Source organism: Bradysia coprophila (assembly GCF_014529535.1).
Source record: "Bradysia coprophila strain Holo2 chromosome X unlocalized genomic scaffold, BU_Bcop_v1 contig_26, whole genome shotgun sequence".
In the NCBI taxonomy this organism is placed as follows: Eukaryota; Metazoa; Arthropoda; class Insecta; order Diptera; family Sciaridae; genus Bradysia; species Bradysia coprophila.
Window position 1 is genome coordinate 310692 of NW_023503313.1, and position 16367 is coordinate 327058.

Here is a 16367-nt window from a genome sequence, read left to right on the forward strand (position 1 = left end):
GACCTGACCAGCATTAATTGAGCATAGTGACTGCCATTCTAAAAATAGCCATTGGAAGTTTATATTTTTGCATGTTTATGAGGTTCCCAACCAGTGTTTAAAATGGCAAACGTTTTGGTCAAAAGTGGTTCCCGGATATAACATTAATGTTCCGGTTAACCCGATAGAACGTCAATCTTTAACCACATATTAAACAAATAGAGCCGTTACATGTGCCTCGACCTATATATCTACCAATATTTCAGAAAAATATCCAAACTTCCGTATAAAACAGACAGGTCGAATGTTACCATTAACTAACAATTTGAAAACAAAAACTAATCTGAATGTTCGTTGAAGTAAACGAACCGATTAACTCATACGAACACCAAAATCAATGTGAAAACAAGAGGAGATTGACGCGGCAGGCGCGTTAGCAATAGACTCGCACGTTCCGAAACTACAATTTTCGCAATATTTCCACACATTTAGTATAGTTGAGTGTAACTGCTATTACAATCACAGTAGTCCTTATTACATAAATTAAATTTCGAAAATGGTACAATTGTGAAATCACATAATATGAAGAGTACTTACTATTAATAGTTAAATATTGATAGTCAAATGTCGAACAACGTAGGCGCAAGCGGATCATACATTTTAATCAGTCAAGTCTTGACGCTCGCCTAGTTAACATCTCCGCTAAAACATTCTGTTTCAACTATCAACTATTGATAGTTGACTATCAATAGTTGAGGAAGAATGTTTTAGTGGAGATGTTAACTGGACGAGCGGATCATACATTTTAATCAGTCAATTCGTGACTCTTGTCCAGTTGACATCACCGTTAAACATTCTACCTATCCAATATTGATAGACAACTATCAATAGTTGATAGTTGAGGGAGAATTTTTTGGCGGAGATGTTAACTGGACGAGCGTCATATATTGACTGATTAAAATGTATGATCCGCTAGCTACTAGATTGTTCGACATTTGATAGTCAACTATTGAATGTCAACTATCACACCATTATGTGATTTCGCAATATTTCCATATATTGCGTAATTGAATTTATTACATAATATTACAAAAATTTACAGCAGCACTAGTCTATGCGCAGCGCTCGTTCGGTGAACATCTTTGTTGAAGCATCTTAAATATTTGAGTTCTCATCGAAAAGGCTCACCCTCTATCACATATCAGACATACGTGAGAATGGTAGTTGGGCAGAGTGAATTCGATTGGGACTAAAAATCTTAATGGAGTGATGTGTGTCGTTGCGCGAGACGCTGTGACCTATAAATTTTTGAGGTCTGATCGAAAAGGCTCACCCTTCATCAATATACCAGACTCAAGTGATAATTGTAGATGGGCAGAGTCAAAAAGATCGGGATCAAAAGTTTGGATAGTTTGAGCGTGTCGCTTCAACCGTCCTTTCATATTTTTCTAAAGTTACGACACACGGACAGACAGACGGACGGACGGACGGACGGACGGACGGACGGACGGACGGACGGTCGGACGGACGGACGGACGGACGGACAGACGGACGGACGGACGGACGGACGGACGGACGGACGGACGGACATGGCTCAATCGTCTTATAATATCATACTGATAATAATTGCCCACTACGATATAGGCCGTTTTCGATTATTTCACTTACTTACACGATGGTGGGCAAAACATAAAGACTCTCACGATTTACTTCGTATCGTGCGAGTCTAATGAAAAATTTATTTTCCATAAATATACAGCACGAAATCAAGAGTGCCCCTACACAAACCGTAGCCAGGGTCGTACTGGCCGCTCAACATTTTAAACAGGCAAATTTGTTTTTGAGAGACAAGATTGAGGTATTGGAGCTTTTGATTGTATGCGTTTAAGCAAAGGGTCAGCTTTAATTGTGATGTGCGGATTTTTTGATTGCATAACAGGTCAGTCCGAGTCTGAACCTAGCAAAATGCAAGTTTATTATGTTGACTCTGTTCGAGTTAAAAAAAAGGAGAAAATTTTACAATTCAATTACACTTGCATCATACATCCAACAGTTTTTTCTATTTTGGTTTTGTTAACTACCTTCACATCCATCAGTGTACACAATATACATTATGGAGTGTGATTACTAATTATCGACATATCGATGTATCGGGAATGACGGATTTTTGTTAGTATGTTTAGAGAATAGATAAGATAATGATAAATCGTTTCAGTGGACGACTCTGTACATTAACTTTTTTTTTGTTTCCAAACAATTTGGATATTTCGATGAAGTCAATTTTATCGAAAGAATCAAATCAACAGAACCATAAAAGTTATAACAATGAACTTAATAAAGTTGAAATCGGTATTGTAACGCCAGTTAGGTAATGGAATAATTTTTCATTAATAACGGTCAGACATAACCACACCTTTTCGCTATTTGAATATCATGTCCTTGAGAGATTTTTTTAGTTGTAAATGTAAAAAATTAATTTTTAATATTCTCCGACATAATTTGGTCCAGCAGCAATGTATAAATTATGTGTTACTAAATGTTTGCTTTATAAATCATATTAAAATTTCAAAATGTTTCATCATTTTCTTTTGTTTCGCATATTTTTCAATTTGGTTGTTGTTTTTTTGTAATTCATCAAATGTATGCACACGGAACTGAGCAAATTCCAATGATTAATACGAAAGTGTGAGTGAATGAGATAGAGAAGAACCGTCATGTATACGATCTTCCTAAAATACCGATATTGATTTTCGAATTTGGAATCATCTTTTTTTTCTGGTTAAATATTCTTTAACGTTGTCATCGCATAACCCGCGAAGCATTCGGACACACAAGAAATATTACGGAACACGTTTTGGTCTCCGGTTATGGGTATTTTTCTTACGTTAAACCTTTAGGTATAATATAAATTTCCGTGAATTTCAGATGCTTACATTGTTTGCATTATGAATGAGTCAGATTTTATTTGTAATAATCGCTATGTGACTGTGTTCGATTCGATTTTTTTTTTATTATTCGTGATATCATAAGCATACTTAATGTGCTGTGTGCCTTTAAAAATCTGAAAGAAATTGTTAAACGTTTGTGTGGATACTCAGCTTTTTATAATACGCAAGACTAATTAGCTTTGTTCCACCTTTTGTTACACAAAAACGTGAAATGATTCTTCGCGGGGAATACATGATTTTCAATTCAATTGGAATAAACAGATTCCTCAAAAGTGGAAACATTACTTGGAAGTTTAGACCTTTCATTAATTTCTAATCGATAAGTAGTTATTTGTTCAAAAAGATTCTGTCGTTTCAGATAGCAATCTTACGAGTTTACTTCACGAGAATTCGAAGTTCTCGATCATCCGTAGTTTTGGATGAACAATTTTTCAGGAAAATTTCTTACAGTTAGATAGACTCGTAACTGGCAAGGATTCATGTAGTTCTACTGTTTCTTACCCTCGAAAACTGAAGATGTGGTACCTATCGTGATGTGGTAACTCTAGAGTTGTGGTATATCTCGAGATGTGGTAACTTTAGAGTGAAAGGGTAGCTCTCGAAAGGTCATAACCACCATTGTGATGAGTTACCATCTATGTGTTATGACCATCAAGAGTTCATACCTCTAACGATTTGGTAACTCTCTGGAACTTTTACCTTTTCTTTGCTAATTGGTATTATACACTCTCACCGTCACCATGATGTAATATTTTTGTGAACGAATTTCGTATATTATCAACGTAATTCGACTCGTCCTTTTCTCTAGAAATTCTCAACGACATTTTCTTGCGGTGCGGGTCGCTTTTATTCACTTAAGTAAATTTGATTTGTGAGTTCCTCTTGTTAAAACAAAAACAATTTTTAACTGCATTCTTAAGTGGTTAATTTTTATTCTAACATCTATCTAAATCATACAAGGTTGAATAGAATCTCTGTTAAATATATTCGTTAAAATTTTAAAGTTTTTACAGCGATTCAAAGAATGAAATGAAAAGAAATATAAATGGAAATTTCTGGTTGAGCATATCTGCTGTGTGTATTTTAAATATAATGTGCCACATCGTTATATTGCAACATACCGCAATCTAAGCGACGTGTGGAAATGGAAATGCAGCTACAATACCAGTGAATACGTTGACGATCAGACAACAGATGCAAAATCAAATTTCATTAAAATTTATTTTGACATTGAACTTCACTTCGTGTTATTCTTTGTCTTAAAATTCGAACAGAATATTTACATCCGAAAAACTATATTCTAATGTGTCGCGACGAAAAGGTGTTCTTATTTCGAATGCGTTTCAACCGAGGGGAACGGAACATAATTTAAAAATTTATATTTATAAGCCAGCAGTTGAGTCAAAGTCAAATACAGTTGGGTTTTGTACTTTTTAGCATTTTGAATTTTTGTGAGGAATTCATCTATGGGAAACCGTGTGTAGCTCGTTTGCATTCGACAGAGCGAAATAATACTGAAAACGGGTTATCACAGAAGGAAATAGGGGAAACGTTATTGTCGGTAGGTTGTTGGTTCATTCACAATCTACTTTATCGATTTCATCGTGTTGTAACTTTATTATTCGATCAAAAACTTTTCCGCCGCATCCAAGCATCGGATTTAGCGCTCATAAATCAATCGACACCGATGTGTCAATATATCCATTGACTCGATTTCCATTTATTTGATACACTCGGCTTTTGATGTTCGAGCAAAAGATGAAATGAAATTTAAATTTTCAAATAACATTTTCGTAATAAATTTCCGGTCTTAAAGAGACCTATCATCTATATAGCAGAGAACATGTAATTCGTAAGCATGCTGAACATTTTTCACAAACCAAGCAAAATATTTGTGTCGAATGAATTGGTCTTTTCATTTTCCAGAAAATGTTTTATGTTTTGTTTTTATTACTGGGGAAAAGTCAAACAACGACTGCATGAACGTTTATTCGTAATACAGATGCATGCAGAATATTTTTTGTATACAGGAAAAAAAAAATTAACTTAATGCATAATACGCTTATTATGGCGTATAGGGTTACGATATACAGCATGTTCGTTTTTCTTTTGAATTTTTATTTTATTTTATTTTTTTTTTTAAATCCTTAAACAGATGGATTGGACGACATATCGGTCTTGTGATAATCTTCAGAATGTTACATTTTTTCTCCTTTTCGCACCTAATGCATTCAATTTGAAAAATGTGCACTGAGGGTACCGTATATGAAAGATAGTATCTTGTGCATGATGGTAGTTTGGATGATAGTGAAGAATGTAATTCCATCCTTTTGAAGAATACGTTCTATGACCCGATGCTCGCAAAAAAAAATCTGCTTTTCGTAAAGAATAAAAAATCTCCGAAATGCAGTAATGTAAACAGTAACTAATGACAACAATGTTTAATGCTTTAGACCCAATTTTTTGTTAGCACAGGATGTTTTTCTAAAGTATAATGCAGAGCTGGATTTTGGATTTTGGTGCATGTGATTTTAGCCCAATTATTTTTCCAACAGAGAGGCTACTTTATGACGTACAAGCATGGAAATAATGCGGTATCCTGGTAACCTATTTAACGAGATTTTTTTTCTTGGAAAATTGCAGTACATCTGGAAAGTCTAGACTTGACATCGCCGAACATGTCACGAAGAAATGTATTGTCCGGGAAGTTATCTGCCACTCGGATATAGAGATTGTAAAACAGCGCCGAATAAACCTACCTTCGATGGTCGGTTTATTTGGCGGTGCCAAGTGGAAAGTTGATTTTTTTATCTTTCAACGGATGTTTTACGTTTCTTCTTACCTGAAAATTTTGACTCAGTTACAGGGAAGGATTGTTTCCGTACCTGCCGACATTGTTTCTATCGAAATTGTATTGAATTCTGAACATTCGATGCGATCGTGTCCTGAAGATTCTTTCGAAAATCCGGAACATTATAACTGGATTCTGGAAACAAATCTGTCTGGGCAGGGCCTATTTCTGGGATCTTTTATTTTGGAAAATTCCGAAAAACGAAGTCAGAATTCGAAATTTTTTAAGAAAAACGAAAAACCCGTCTCACAGGACAAATACCGAGGAAATTGGGGTAAATGCAAAAGGGCGAATGTACAAAGTAAATGGGTCGATATTCTCACACGATTTTCCCGGGTCGTTTGTTTTTCCACAAAAATAGTAAATGTTGACACTAAAATTAATTTTCGATAGTTAGGTCAGTCGAGCGTCCCTGAAGCCTTATACAGCTTCTTTGCTTTGATGGAAAGATCCATCATGAATCACTTTGCGTGATAATAACCGAATGGACTCTTTCAATTTCTATAAGTTGAAAATTTATTATTTGTTGCTCGGGTTTGAGGATATGACGAACGTTACTGTTCACATTTCATAAACATTTTATAAAGAGAACAAGATTTCCGCGAGCCGTTTACCCCTCGATTGATTGACACAATGATTTTATGTTGAAACGTTATCGAAAAGTGAAATAAAATTTTCTCCACATTTCAAAACTTTTTTTAACATACCCTGAGGTCACCGAATATCATTGGCTCATCCGGCACTGATGAACGTAAACTCTGTTTCTAACAGATATAAACAATTTCCTGTGTAGAGGTTATTGTAAAAGGCAACTAGGACATTGTGTATTTAAAAAAAAAAAATTGAACTTTTCTGTTTCTATAATGTACACAGCAGAAAAGTTTATTTTTTTAGCTGATTACATGTTTAATCTCGCAAATAGTTTAAACAAATGCTACCCTCTGAACCGGTTTCATGTCTTTTTAATTCTGCTCTAATTTCGATGTTTTTTTTTTCTCCTTTCTGAGAAGCACTTATAACACAGGGGTGTAACTTAGAACAATTTTTATTGTCGCTGCTTAGAACATTTTTGATTTTTGTACCAGCCCTGTTGAATGTCGTTCAAAAACATCGAATCGTTTTTTAATTTTCTGAATGTTATAGTTTTCGGCAACAACGATTTTCTGTTATAGTAACTTTTAATTGTCTTCGGCAATTGCCTAAAATCGATGGTATTTTACGACAATTTTTATGGTAAAGTGGTACACCCGTCAAAAAGCATTGGAAATAAAATCGTCTCTATAGTTGCATCTGTTTGATGGTACATGTCGTATAGTGACTACAGAAAACGGTTAAAGAAATTCTTTTACAAAGTAAATAATACACGAAAATTGATCCTTTTATTTTACCTAATTAATTAGCAGTAACGACAAAAGAAAAAGAATGCTACTTTATGGCTTCATAATTAGCTAAACGAGAAATGACGTCCCTAAGTTGGGAAAACTCGTTGAAATTAAGGTAGATCAAAAAAAAGAAAGAAGAAACAAATAAAACAAAAATTCGATTCACTTTGTGGTTAGAAGACCAATAATGTATAGAATGTTCCAACATTTATATATAAAATTGTACCACTACCTAGAATGGTACATTCCTCTTCAGGTAAAAGAACTTTAAACACAAACCAGTCTTAACATTCGCTCGGTATTACTATATACCAACTCACTCAAAATGTAATAATAATAAAAAAAAACACACAAAAGAAAAGGTACTCTCGCAAGGTAAGTTACTTACCACTACATAGGCAAAAGCCGACGACATTCCATAGTATGAGTATCCTCAAGCAATTTGATATGTTACTGTAGTTAATCCATTTGTGCGATGAATTGAAAATCCTTTTCACCAAATGCATTTTACTTTAATTTTTTAAATCTCACTTTACACATCAAACGCTATCTACGCTCAGCCGAATAGCAGTTGTAGTAAGCGCAATTAAATTTTATTTTAAAAAACAATGTCACTTCATACTCAAAAACGATTTTTTGTTTACTTTTCACGATGAAATTTTTATTATTTTAACTTCACTTCACAAAATAATATCAAAAATATCTTCGGTCAAAATTGAGCCAACGGATCACTGGCATAGTGAAACCGTTTTAAGAATTTTTCATTTCAAACATTTAAATAATCAAACTGAAAATTATAGAGTGCAGCAATCATCGAGCAATAAATCCTAGACAATATTGTGCAGCATTAAATTTGAAAACATGCAACGCTAACTATTTTATCGGTTTTTTTGGTCGTTGCTCAGCACTACACAACACTACCAACACACAAAAGCGTTATTTATTAACACACCTGTGGATTACCTAAGTTCTTTTAGCTTACCACTTTGGTTTAAAATGTTTTTATATGTGAATGGTAAGCAGAAAACTCTTTGTTTTCGTTTCAAATTTCAATCCATTTTTGTTAAGAAACCGCACAATTTTATTACACTCGATAAAACCGCATTAGAACTTAATATTAAATAGTTTACCGTCAATTATTCGAAATTTTCGACACAAAATTGAATTCACGTACAACAAAAATATTAGACGACACACAATGTGTGTATGTCATTCGATGCAATTTCGATGATGACTGATGTATCGCGCAATGAAATGAACAAGTCGAACTGAATAACAAAACCGGTTTTCTTCTGGTATAGTGTTATGCATGTGGATGGTATATGGTGTATATTACGCTTTGTATATGTATCACATGAATATGTATATAGTGCTTTGGACGGTTTGGACGTTAATATAGTCTTACCAGATGTGATTTCATGCTGCACATTCGAAATACAATTGGCGCCTATTTAAAATAAAAACAAGAGGAGATTGACGCGGCAGGCGCGTTAGCAATAGACTCGCACGTTCCTAAACTACATTTTTCGCAATATTTCCACTCATTTCGTAGTTGAGTGTAATTGCTATTACAATTGCCACAATCGCAGTAGTCCTCATTACATAAATTCAATTACGAAATTTATGGTAAAATTGTGAAATCACATAATAGTCAACTGTCAAATGTCGAACAATGTAGGGTTAGCGGATCATACATTCACAATCAGTCAAGTCGTGACGCTCGTCTAGTTAACATCTCCGCTAAAACATTCTCTCTCAACTATCAACTATTGATAGTTGACTATCAATAGTTGAGGGAGAATGCTTTAGTGGAGATGTTAACTGGACGAGCGGATCACACATTTTAATCAGTCAAGTCGTGACTCTTGTCTAGTTAACATCACCGTTAAAACATTCTCTCTCAACTATCAACTATTGATAGTTGACTATCAATTTGAGGGAGAATGTTTTAGCGGAGATGTTAACTGGACGAGCGTCATGAATTGACTGATTAAAATGTATGATCCGCTAGCTACTAGATTGTTCGACATTTGATGGTCAACTATTGAAAGTTAACTATCACACCATTATGTGATTTCGCAATATTTCCACACATTGCGTAATTGAACATCTTCGTTGAGGCATACTGTTGGCCACTTTCAGATACTAATATTTGAGTTCTCATCGAAAAGGCTCACCCTCTATCACATATCAGACATACGTGAGAATGGTAGTTGGGCAGAGTGAATTCGATTGGGACTAAAAATCTTAATGGAGTGATGTGTGTCGTTGCGCGAGACGCTGTGACCTATAAATTTTTGAGGTCTGATCGAAAAGGCTCACCCTTCATCAATATACCAGACTCAAGTGATAATTGTAGATGGGCAGAGTCAAAAAGATCGGGATCAAAAGTTTGGATAGTTTGAGCGTGTCGCTTCAACCGTCCTTTCATATTTTTCTAAAGTTACGACACACGGACAGACAGACGGACGGACGGACGGACGGACGGACGGACGGACGGACGGACGGTCGGACGGACGGACGGACGGACGGACGGACGGACGGACAGACGGACGGACGGACGGACGGACGGACGGACATGGCTCAATCGTCTTATAATATCATACTGATAATAATTGCCCACTACGATATAGGCCGTTTTCGATTATTAGACTCGCACGATACGAAGTAAATCGTGAGAGTCTTTATGTTTTGCCCACCATCGTGTAAGTAAGTGAAACAAGAGGAGATTGACGCGGCAGGCGCGTTAGCAATAGACTCGCACGTTCCTAAACTACATTTTTCGCAATATTTCCACTCATTTCGTAGTTGAGTGTAATTGCTATTACAATTGCCGCAATCGCAGTAGTCCTTATTACATAAATTCAATTACGAAATTTATGGTAAAATTGTGAAATCACATAATAGTCAACTGTCAAATGTCGAACAATGTAGGGTTAGCGGATCATACATTTTAATCAGTCAAGTCGTGACGCTCGTCTAGTTAACATCTCCGCTAAAACATTCTCTCTCAACTATCAACTATTGATAGTTGACTATCAATAGTTGAGGGAGAATGTTCTAGTGGAGATGTTAACTGGACGAGCGGATCACACATTTTAATCAGTCAAGTCGTGACTCTTGTCTAGTTAACATCACCGTTAAAACATTCTCTCTCAACTATCAACTATTGATAGTTGACTATCAATTTGAGGGAGAATGTTTTAGCGGAGATGTTAACTGGACGAGCGTCATGAATTGACTGATTAAAATGTATGATCCGCTAGCTACTAGATTGTTCACATTTGATGGTCAACTATTGAAAGTTAACTATCACACCAATTTCGCAATATTTCGCATGATTTCGCAATATTTCCACACATTGCGTAATTGAATTTACAGCGATTTACGCAGCCCTCGTCTGGTGAACATCTTCGTTGAAGCATACTGCTGGCCACTTTCAGATACTAATATTTGAGTTCTCATCGAAAAGGCTCACCCTCTATCACATATCAGACATACGTGAGAATGGTAGTTGGGCAGAGTGAATTCGATTGGGACTAAAAATCTTAATGGAGTGATGTGTGTCGTTGCGCGAGACGCTGTGACCTATAAATTTTTGAGGTCTGATCGAAAAGGCTCACCCTTCATCAATATACCAGACTCAAGTGATAATTGTAGATGGGCAGAGTCAAAAAGATCGGGATCAAAAGTTTGGATAGTTTGAGCGTGTCGCTTCAACCGTCCTTTCATATTTTTCTAAAGTTACGACACACGGACAGACAGACAGACGGACGGACGGACGGACGGACGGACGGACGGACGGACGGACGGACGGACGGACGGACGGACGGACAGACGGACGGACGGACGGACGGACAGACGGACGGACGGACGGACGGACAGACGGACGGACGGACGGACGGACATGGCTCAATCGTCTTATAATATCATACTGATAATAATTGCCCACTACGATATAGGCCGTTTTCGATTATTTCACTTACTTACACGATGGTGGGCAAAACATAAAGACTCTCACGATTTACTTCGTATCGTGCGAGTCTAATAATCGAAAACGGCCTATATCGTAGTGGGCAATTATTATCAGTATGATATTATAAGACGATTGAGCCATGTCCGTCCGTCCGTCCGTCCGTCCGTCCGTCTGTCCGTCCGTCCGTCCGTCCGTCCGTCCGTCTGTCTGTCCGTGTGTCGTAACTTTAGAAAAATATGAAAGGACGGTTGAAGCGACACGCTCAAACTATCCAAACTTTTGATCCCGATCTTTTTGTCTCTGCCCATCTACAATTATCACTTGAGTCTGGTATATTGATGAAGGGTGAGCCTTTTCGATCAGACCTCAAAAATTTATAGGTCACAGCGTCTCGCGCAACGACACACATCACTCCATTAAGATTTTTAGTCCCAATCGAATTCACTCTGCCCAACTACCATTCTCACGTATGTCTGATATGTGATAGAGGGTGAGCCTTTTCGATGAGAACTCAAATATTAGTATCTGAAAGTGGCCAACAGTATGCCTCAACGAAGATGTTCAATTACGCAATGTGTGGAAATATTGCGAAATCACATAATGGTGTGATAGTTAACTTTCAATAGTTGACCATCAAATGTCGAACAATCTAGTAGCTAGCGGATCATACATTTTAATCAGTCAATTCATGACGCTCGTCCAGTTAACATCTCCGCTAAAACATTCTCCCTCAAATTGATAGTCAACTATCAATAGTTGATAGTTGAGAGAGAATGTTTTAGCGGAGATGTTAACTAGACGAGCGTCACGACTTGACTGATTGTGAATGTATGATCCGCTAACCCTACATTGTTCGACATTTGACAGTTGACTATTATGTGATTTCACAATTTTACCATAAATTTCGTAATTGAATTTATGTAATGAGGACTACTGCGATTGTGGCAATTGTAATAGCAATTACACTCAACTACGAAATGAGTGGAAATATTGCGAAAAATGTAGTTTAGGAACGTGCGAGTCTATTGCTAACGCGCCTGCCGCGTCAATCTCCTCTTGTTTCACTTACTTACACGATGGTGGGCAAAACATAAAGACTCTCACGATTTACTTCGTATCGTGCGAGTCTAATAATTGTAAAACATTAAAGGCGGAAGAATTTGTTCGTAGTCGGTTTTACTGGGTCCATTAGATTATTTGTAGTTATATACGCAATTTCTCGTGTTCACCTGAAGACGTGTCCAAAATACATTCAATCATTTTAATGCTATCTTCGAAACTATTTTGACCTATTCAGCGCATCGTCGATCACTCACTTCGCGAATGCCTTCAGAAAAAGGGATATGGCCCGGGTAAAAAAAAAAGTGAATGTGAGACCCCTTTTGAGACCGTTTTTTTTGTATGGAGGTGAGACGTCTCTTTTCGAACTTTGAGACTGGTTTCTTCTCATATACTGATGAATTGATGATGATGATGATTGCGAAACCGATGAGAAGTCTCGTTTTAAATGTTTTAATAGACTGTATGAGACTGACTGAGTGGTCTCTTCTTCTGTTTTTTACGAGACTGACCGAATGGTCTCTTCTCCTGTATTTTACGAGACCGACCGAGTGGTCTTTTCTTCTGTATTTTACGAGACTGACCGAGTGGTCTCTACTCCTGTATTTTACGAGACCGACCGAGTGGTCTTTTCTTCTGTATTTTACGAGACCGACCGAGTGGTGTCTTCTTCTGTATTTTACGAGACCGACCGAATGGTCTCTTCTTCTTTATTTTACGAGACTGACCGAGTGGTCTCTTCTTCTGTATTTTACGAGACTGACCGAGTGGTCTCTTCTCCTGTATTTTACGAGACTGACCGAGTGGTCTCTTCTTCTCTATTTTACGAGACTGACCGAGTGGTCTCTTCTTCTGTATTTTACGAGACTGTCCGAGTAGTCTCTTCTTCTGTATTTTGCGAGACCGACCGAGTGGTCTCTTTTTTAATAATTTGCGAGACCGACTGAGTGGTCTCTTTTCAAAATAGTTTACGAGACCGACTGAGTGGTCTCTTTTTTAGATTTGACTATGTTTGAGACTCAAAATATTTTTGAGACTCTTTGAGAAGTCTCATTTCAGTTTTTTCTAGATCCTTTTAGAGGCCATCTGAGAACTCTCACTTTCTTTTCGACGTCTTTTGAGACTATCTGAGAACTCTCACTTTCTTTTCGATATTTCTTGAGGTTATTTGAGAAGTCTCATTTTAATTTTTTTTCGAGATCCTTTTGAGGCCATCTGAGAACTATCACTTTCTTTTCGACATTTTCTGAGACCATCTGAGAACTCTCATTCCCATTTTCCATCTGTGAGATATTTCATTGTCTTTAGGCTGTAGTTTCTTCCCGCATTCACAGATGGCACAGTTTTTTATTTTTTCTTATAATTCGCTGAAATGATAGAAATTTTAGTGATATTTGATTTTTTTTTTACCTTTTTTTATTTCGTAATGTATTTTCCGATCACCACTCCAAGTACTAACCGCGCCGAATGATGCTTAACTTTAGGATTGGACTGCCAGCCACCTTACGCGTGTTGCTAAATTGGATATATCTTCGTATAGGTCTTATTTCGAACCGTTGTTACAAAAACTTTGAGGCCGACTGAGTGGTCTTCCTTGGATTATTTTTCGTTGGACTTTGGGAGACTGACCGAGAAGTCTCGTTTTGAATATTTTACGAGAATGTAAGAGAGCGACCGAGTGGTCTTTCCTGGATTATTTTTCGTTGGACTTTGGGAGACTGTCCGAGAAGTCTCGTTTTGAATATTTTACGAGAATGTAAGAGAGCGACCGAGTGGTCTTTCCTGGATTATTTTTCGTTGGACTTTGGGAGACTGACCGAGAAGTCTCGTTTTGAATATTTTACGAGAATGTAAGAGACCGACCGAGTGGTCTTTCTTGGATTATTTTTCGTAGGACTTTAGGAGACTGACCGAGAAGTCTCGTTTATGAACATTTTACGAGAATGTAAGAGACCGAACGAGTGGTCTTTCTTGGATTATTTTCGTTGGACTTGAGGAGACTGACCGAGAAGTCTCGTTTTGAATATTTTATGAGAATATAAGAGACCGAACGAGTAGTCTTTTCGGATTATTTTTCATTGGACTTTATGAGACCGGCCGAGTAGTCTCGTTTTTGAACATTTTACGAGAATGTAAGAGACCGAACGAGTAGTCTTTTCGGATTATTTTTCATTGGACTTTATGAGACTGGCGGAGTAGTCTCGTTTTTGAATATTTTATGAGAATGTAATCGAACGACCGAATGGTCTCTCTTGGATTTTTTTTCGTTGGACTTTATGATACTGACCGAGTGGTCTCATTTCAAGAACATATTTTTTCGAAATGCAGAGACCAACTGAGTGGTCTCATTTCAAGAACATATTTTTTCGAAATGCAGAGACCAACTGAGTGGTCTCATTTTAAGAACATATTTTTTTTTAAATGCAGAGGCCAACTGTTTCAATTTTTGACATACTTTGACTCTGATCCACTGTAGAGACCTTTGAGAGTTCTCTTTAGAACTAAACTTTTATTTTACCTAATTATTTAAATTATTTGTGAGACTAATGATACAGTAATGATGTGAGTAATAAAGTTTTTTAGAAAATAGTTACGAAACCAATACCAGCTGATCAAAACAAATTCGCCGTCGAAATGGCTACTTGTTCACAGTACTCGATGCAAACACAGCAGCAAAACTTGATAGAAACAAAATTGCGTTTATAATTAAAAGTTAAGCTCAAAAGAGAACTCTCATAGGTCTCTGCAGTCGGTCAGAGTCAAATATTGAAAAAAAGACCGCTCAGTTGTTTTCTATTTCAAAAAAATGAGACTGCTGATTTGGTCTCTGTATTTCAAAAAAATATTTTCTTGAAGTGAGACCACTCGGTCAGTCTCCCAAAGTCCAACGAAAAATAATCCAGGAAAGACCACTCGGTCGGTCTCTTACATTCTCGTAAAATATTCAAAACGAGACTTCTCGGTCAGTCTCCCAAAGTCCAACGAAAAATAATCCAGGAAAGACCACTCGGTCGGTCTCTTACATTCTCGTAGTAAAATATTCAAAACGAGACTTCTCGGTCAGTCTCCCAAAGTCCAACGAAAAATAATCCAGGAAAGACCACTCGTTTGGTCTCTTACATTCTCGTAAAATATTCAAAACGAGACCACTCGGTCAGTCTCCCAAAGTCCAACGAAAAATAATCTAAGAAAGACCACTCGGTCGGTCTCTCACATTCTCGTAAAATATTCAAAACGAGACCACTCGGTCAGTCTCCTAAAGTCCAACGGAAAATAATCCAAGAAAGACCACTCGTTCGGTCTCTTACATTCTCGTAAAATGTTCAAAAACGAGACTTCTCGGTCAGTCTCCTAAAGTCCAACGAAAAATAATCCAAGAAAGACCACTCGTTCGGTCTCTTACATTCTCGTAAAATGTTCAAAACGAGACTTCTCCGTCAGTCTCCCAAAGTCCAACGAAAAATAATCCAAGAAAGACCACTCGTTCGGTCTCTTACATTCTCGTAAAATGTTCAAAACGAGACTTCTCCGTCAGTCTCCCAAAGTCCAACGAAAAATAATCCAGGAAAGACCACTCGGTCGCTCTCTTACATTCTCGTAAAATATTCAAAACGAGACTTCTCGGTCAGTCTCCTAAAGTCCTACGAAAAATAATCCAAGGAAGACCACTCGGTCGGTCTCAAAAATCTCATAAAATATTGAAAAAGAGACCACTCGGTCAGTCTCGTTCAGCCAAAGTTCAACAATCATCAAAGAAATAAAATATTGAGAATGAAATGAGACTGAAAACGTAATGAGACTGAAATGAGACCGTTGATCATGCTCATTTTACAGTCTCACTGAGACCTTAATTTTCACCCGGGGGATTTTGGCTACTCTCATCAATCCTGTGAATTGGTTGGTTATCGAGGGGGAAACAACAATGGAAAATGTTGTCCCACCGTTCGGCCATTCGCCTATTATTTCCACGTTATTCGCCTTTATTCGTTTATAAATTTCTTAACACTGCCCCACCATTCGCTCGTTGGCTATACATCACCTGAATGTTCGATAAATCGGCAATAAACCGATATCGTTTTCGAATTTACGCAACGAAATATAATGCTCCGTTATGCGGGCCTGGAATATAGCGCATTTCCGTTCTACTATCAATTGTCTGCTATACTTTACGT

General features: G+C 37.1%; 1 protein-coding gene across 7 annotated transcripts in view; it reads right to left on the bottom strand.

The window, feature by feature from the left end:
* The window catches only part of LOC119069080 (protein sidekick), an 81586-nt gene extending 73172 nt beyond the window's left edge, over positions 1–8414 (bottom strand). For 6 of the 7 annotated variants that reach the window (XM_037172965.1, XM_037172964.1, XM_037172963.1 and 3 more), the window contains exon 1: positions 7549–8414. In XM_037172965.1, the coding sequence (XP_037028860.1) occupies positions 7549–7666 (118 nt within the window). In that variant the 5' untranslated portion in view covers positions 7667–8414. The remainder of the gene's footprint in view (positions 1–7548) is intronic. The other variant, XM_037172958.1, reaches the window with a different exon arrangement.
* Between the last annotated feature and the right edge of the window lie 7953 nt (positions 8415–16367).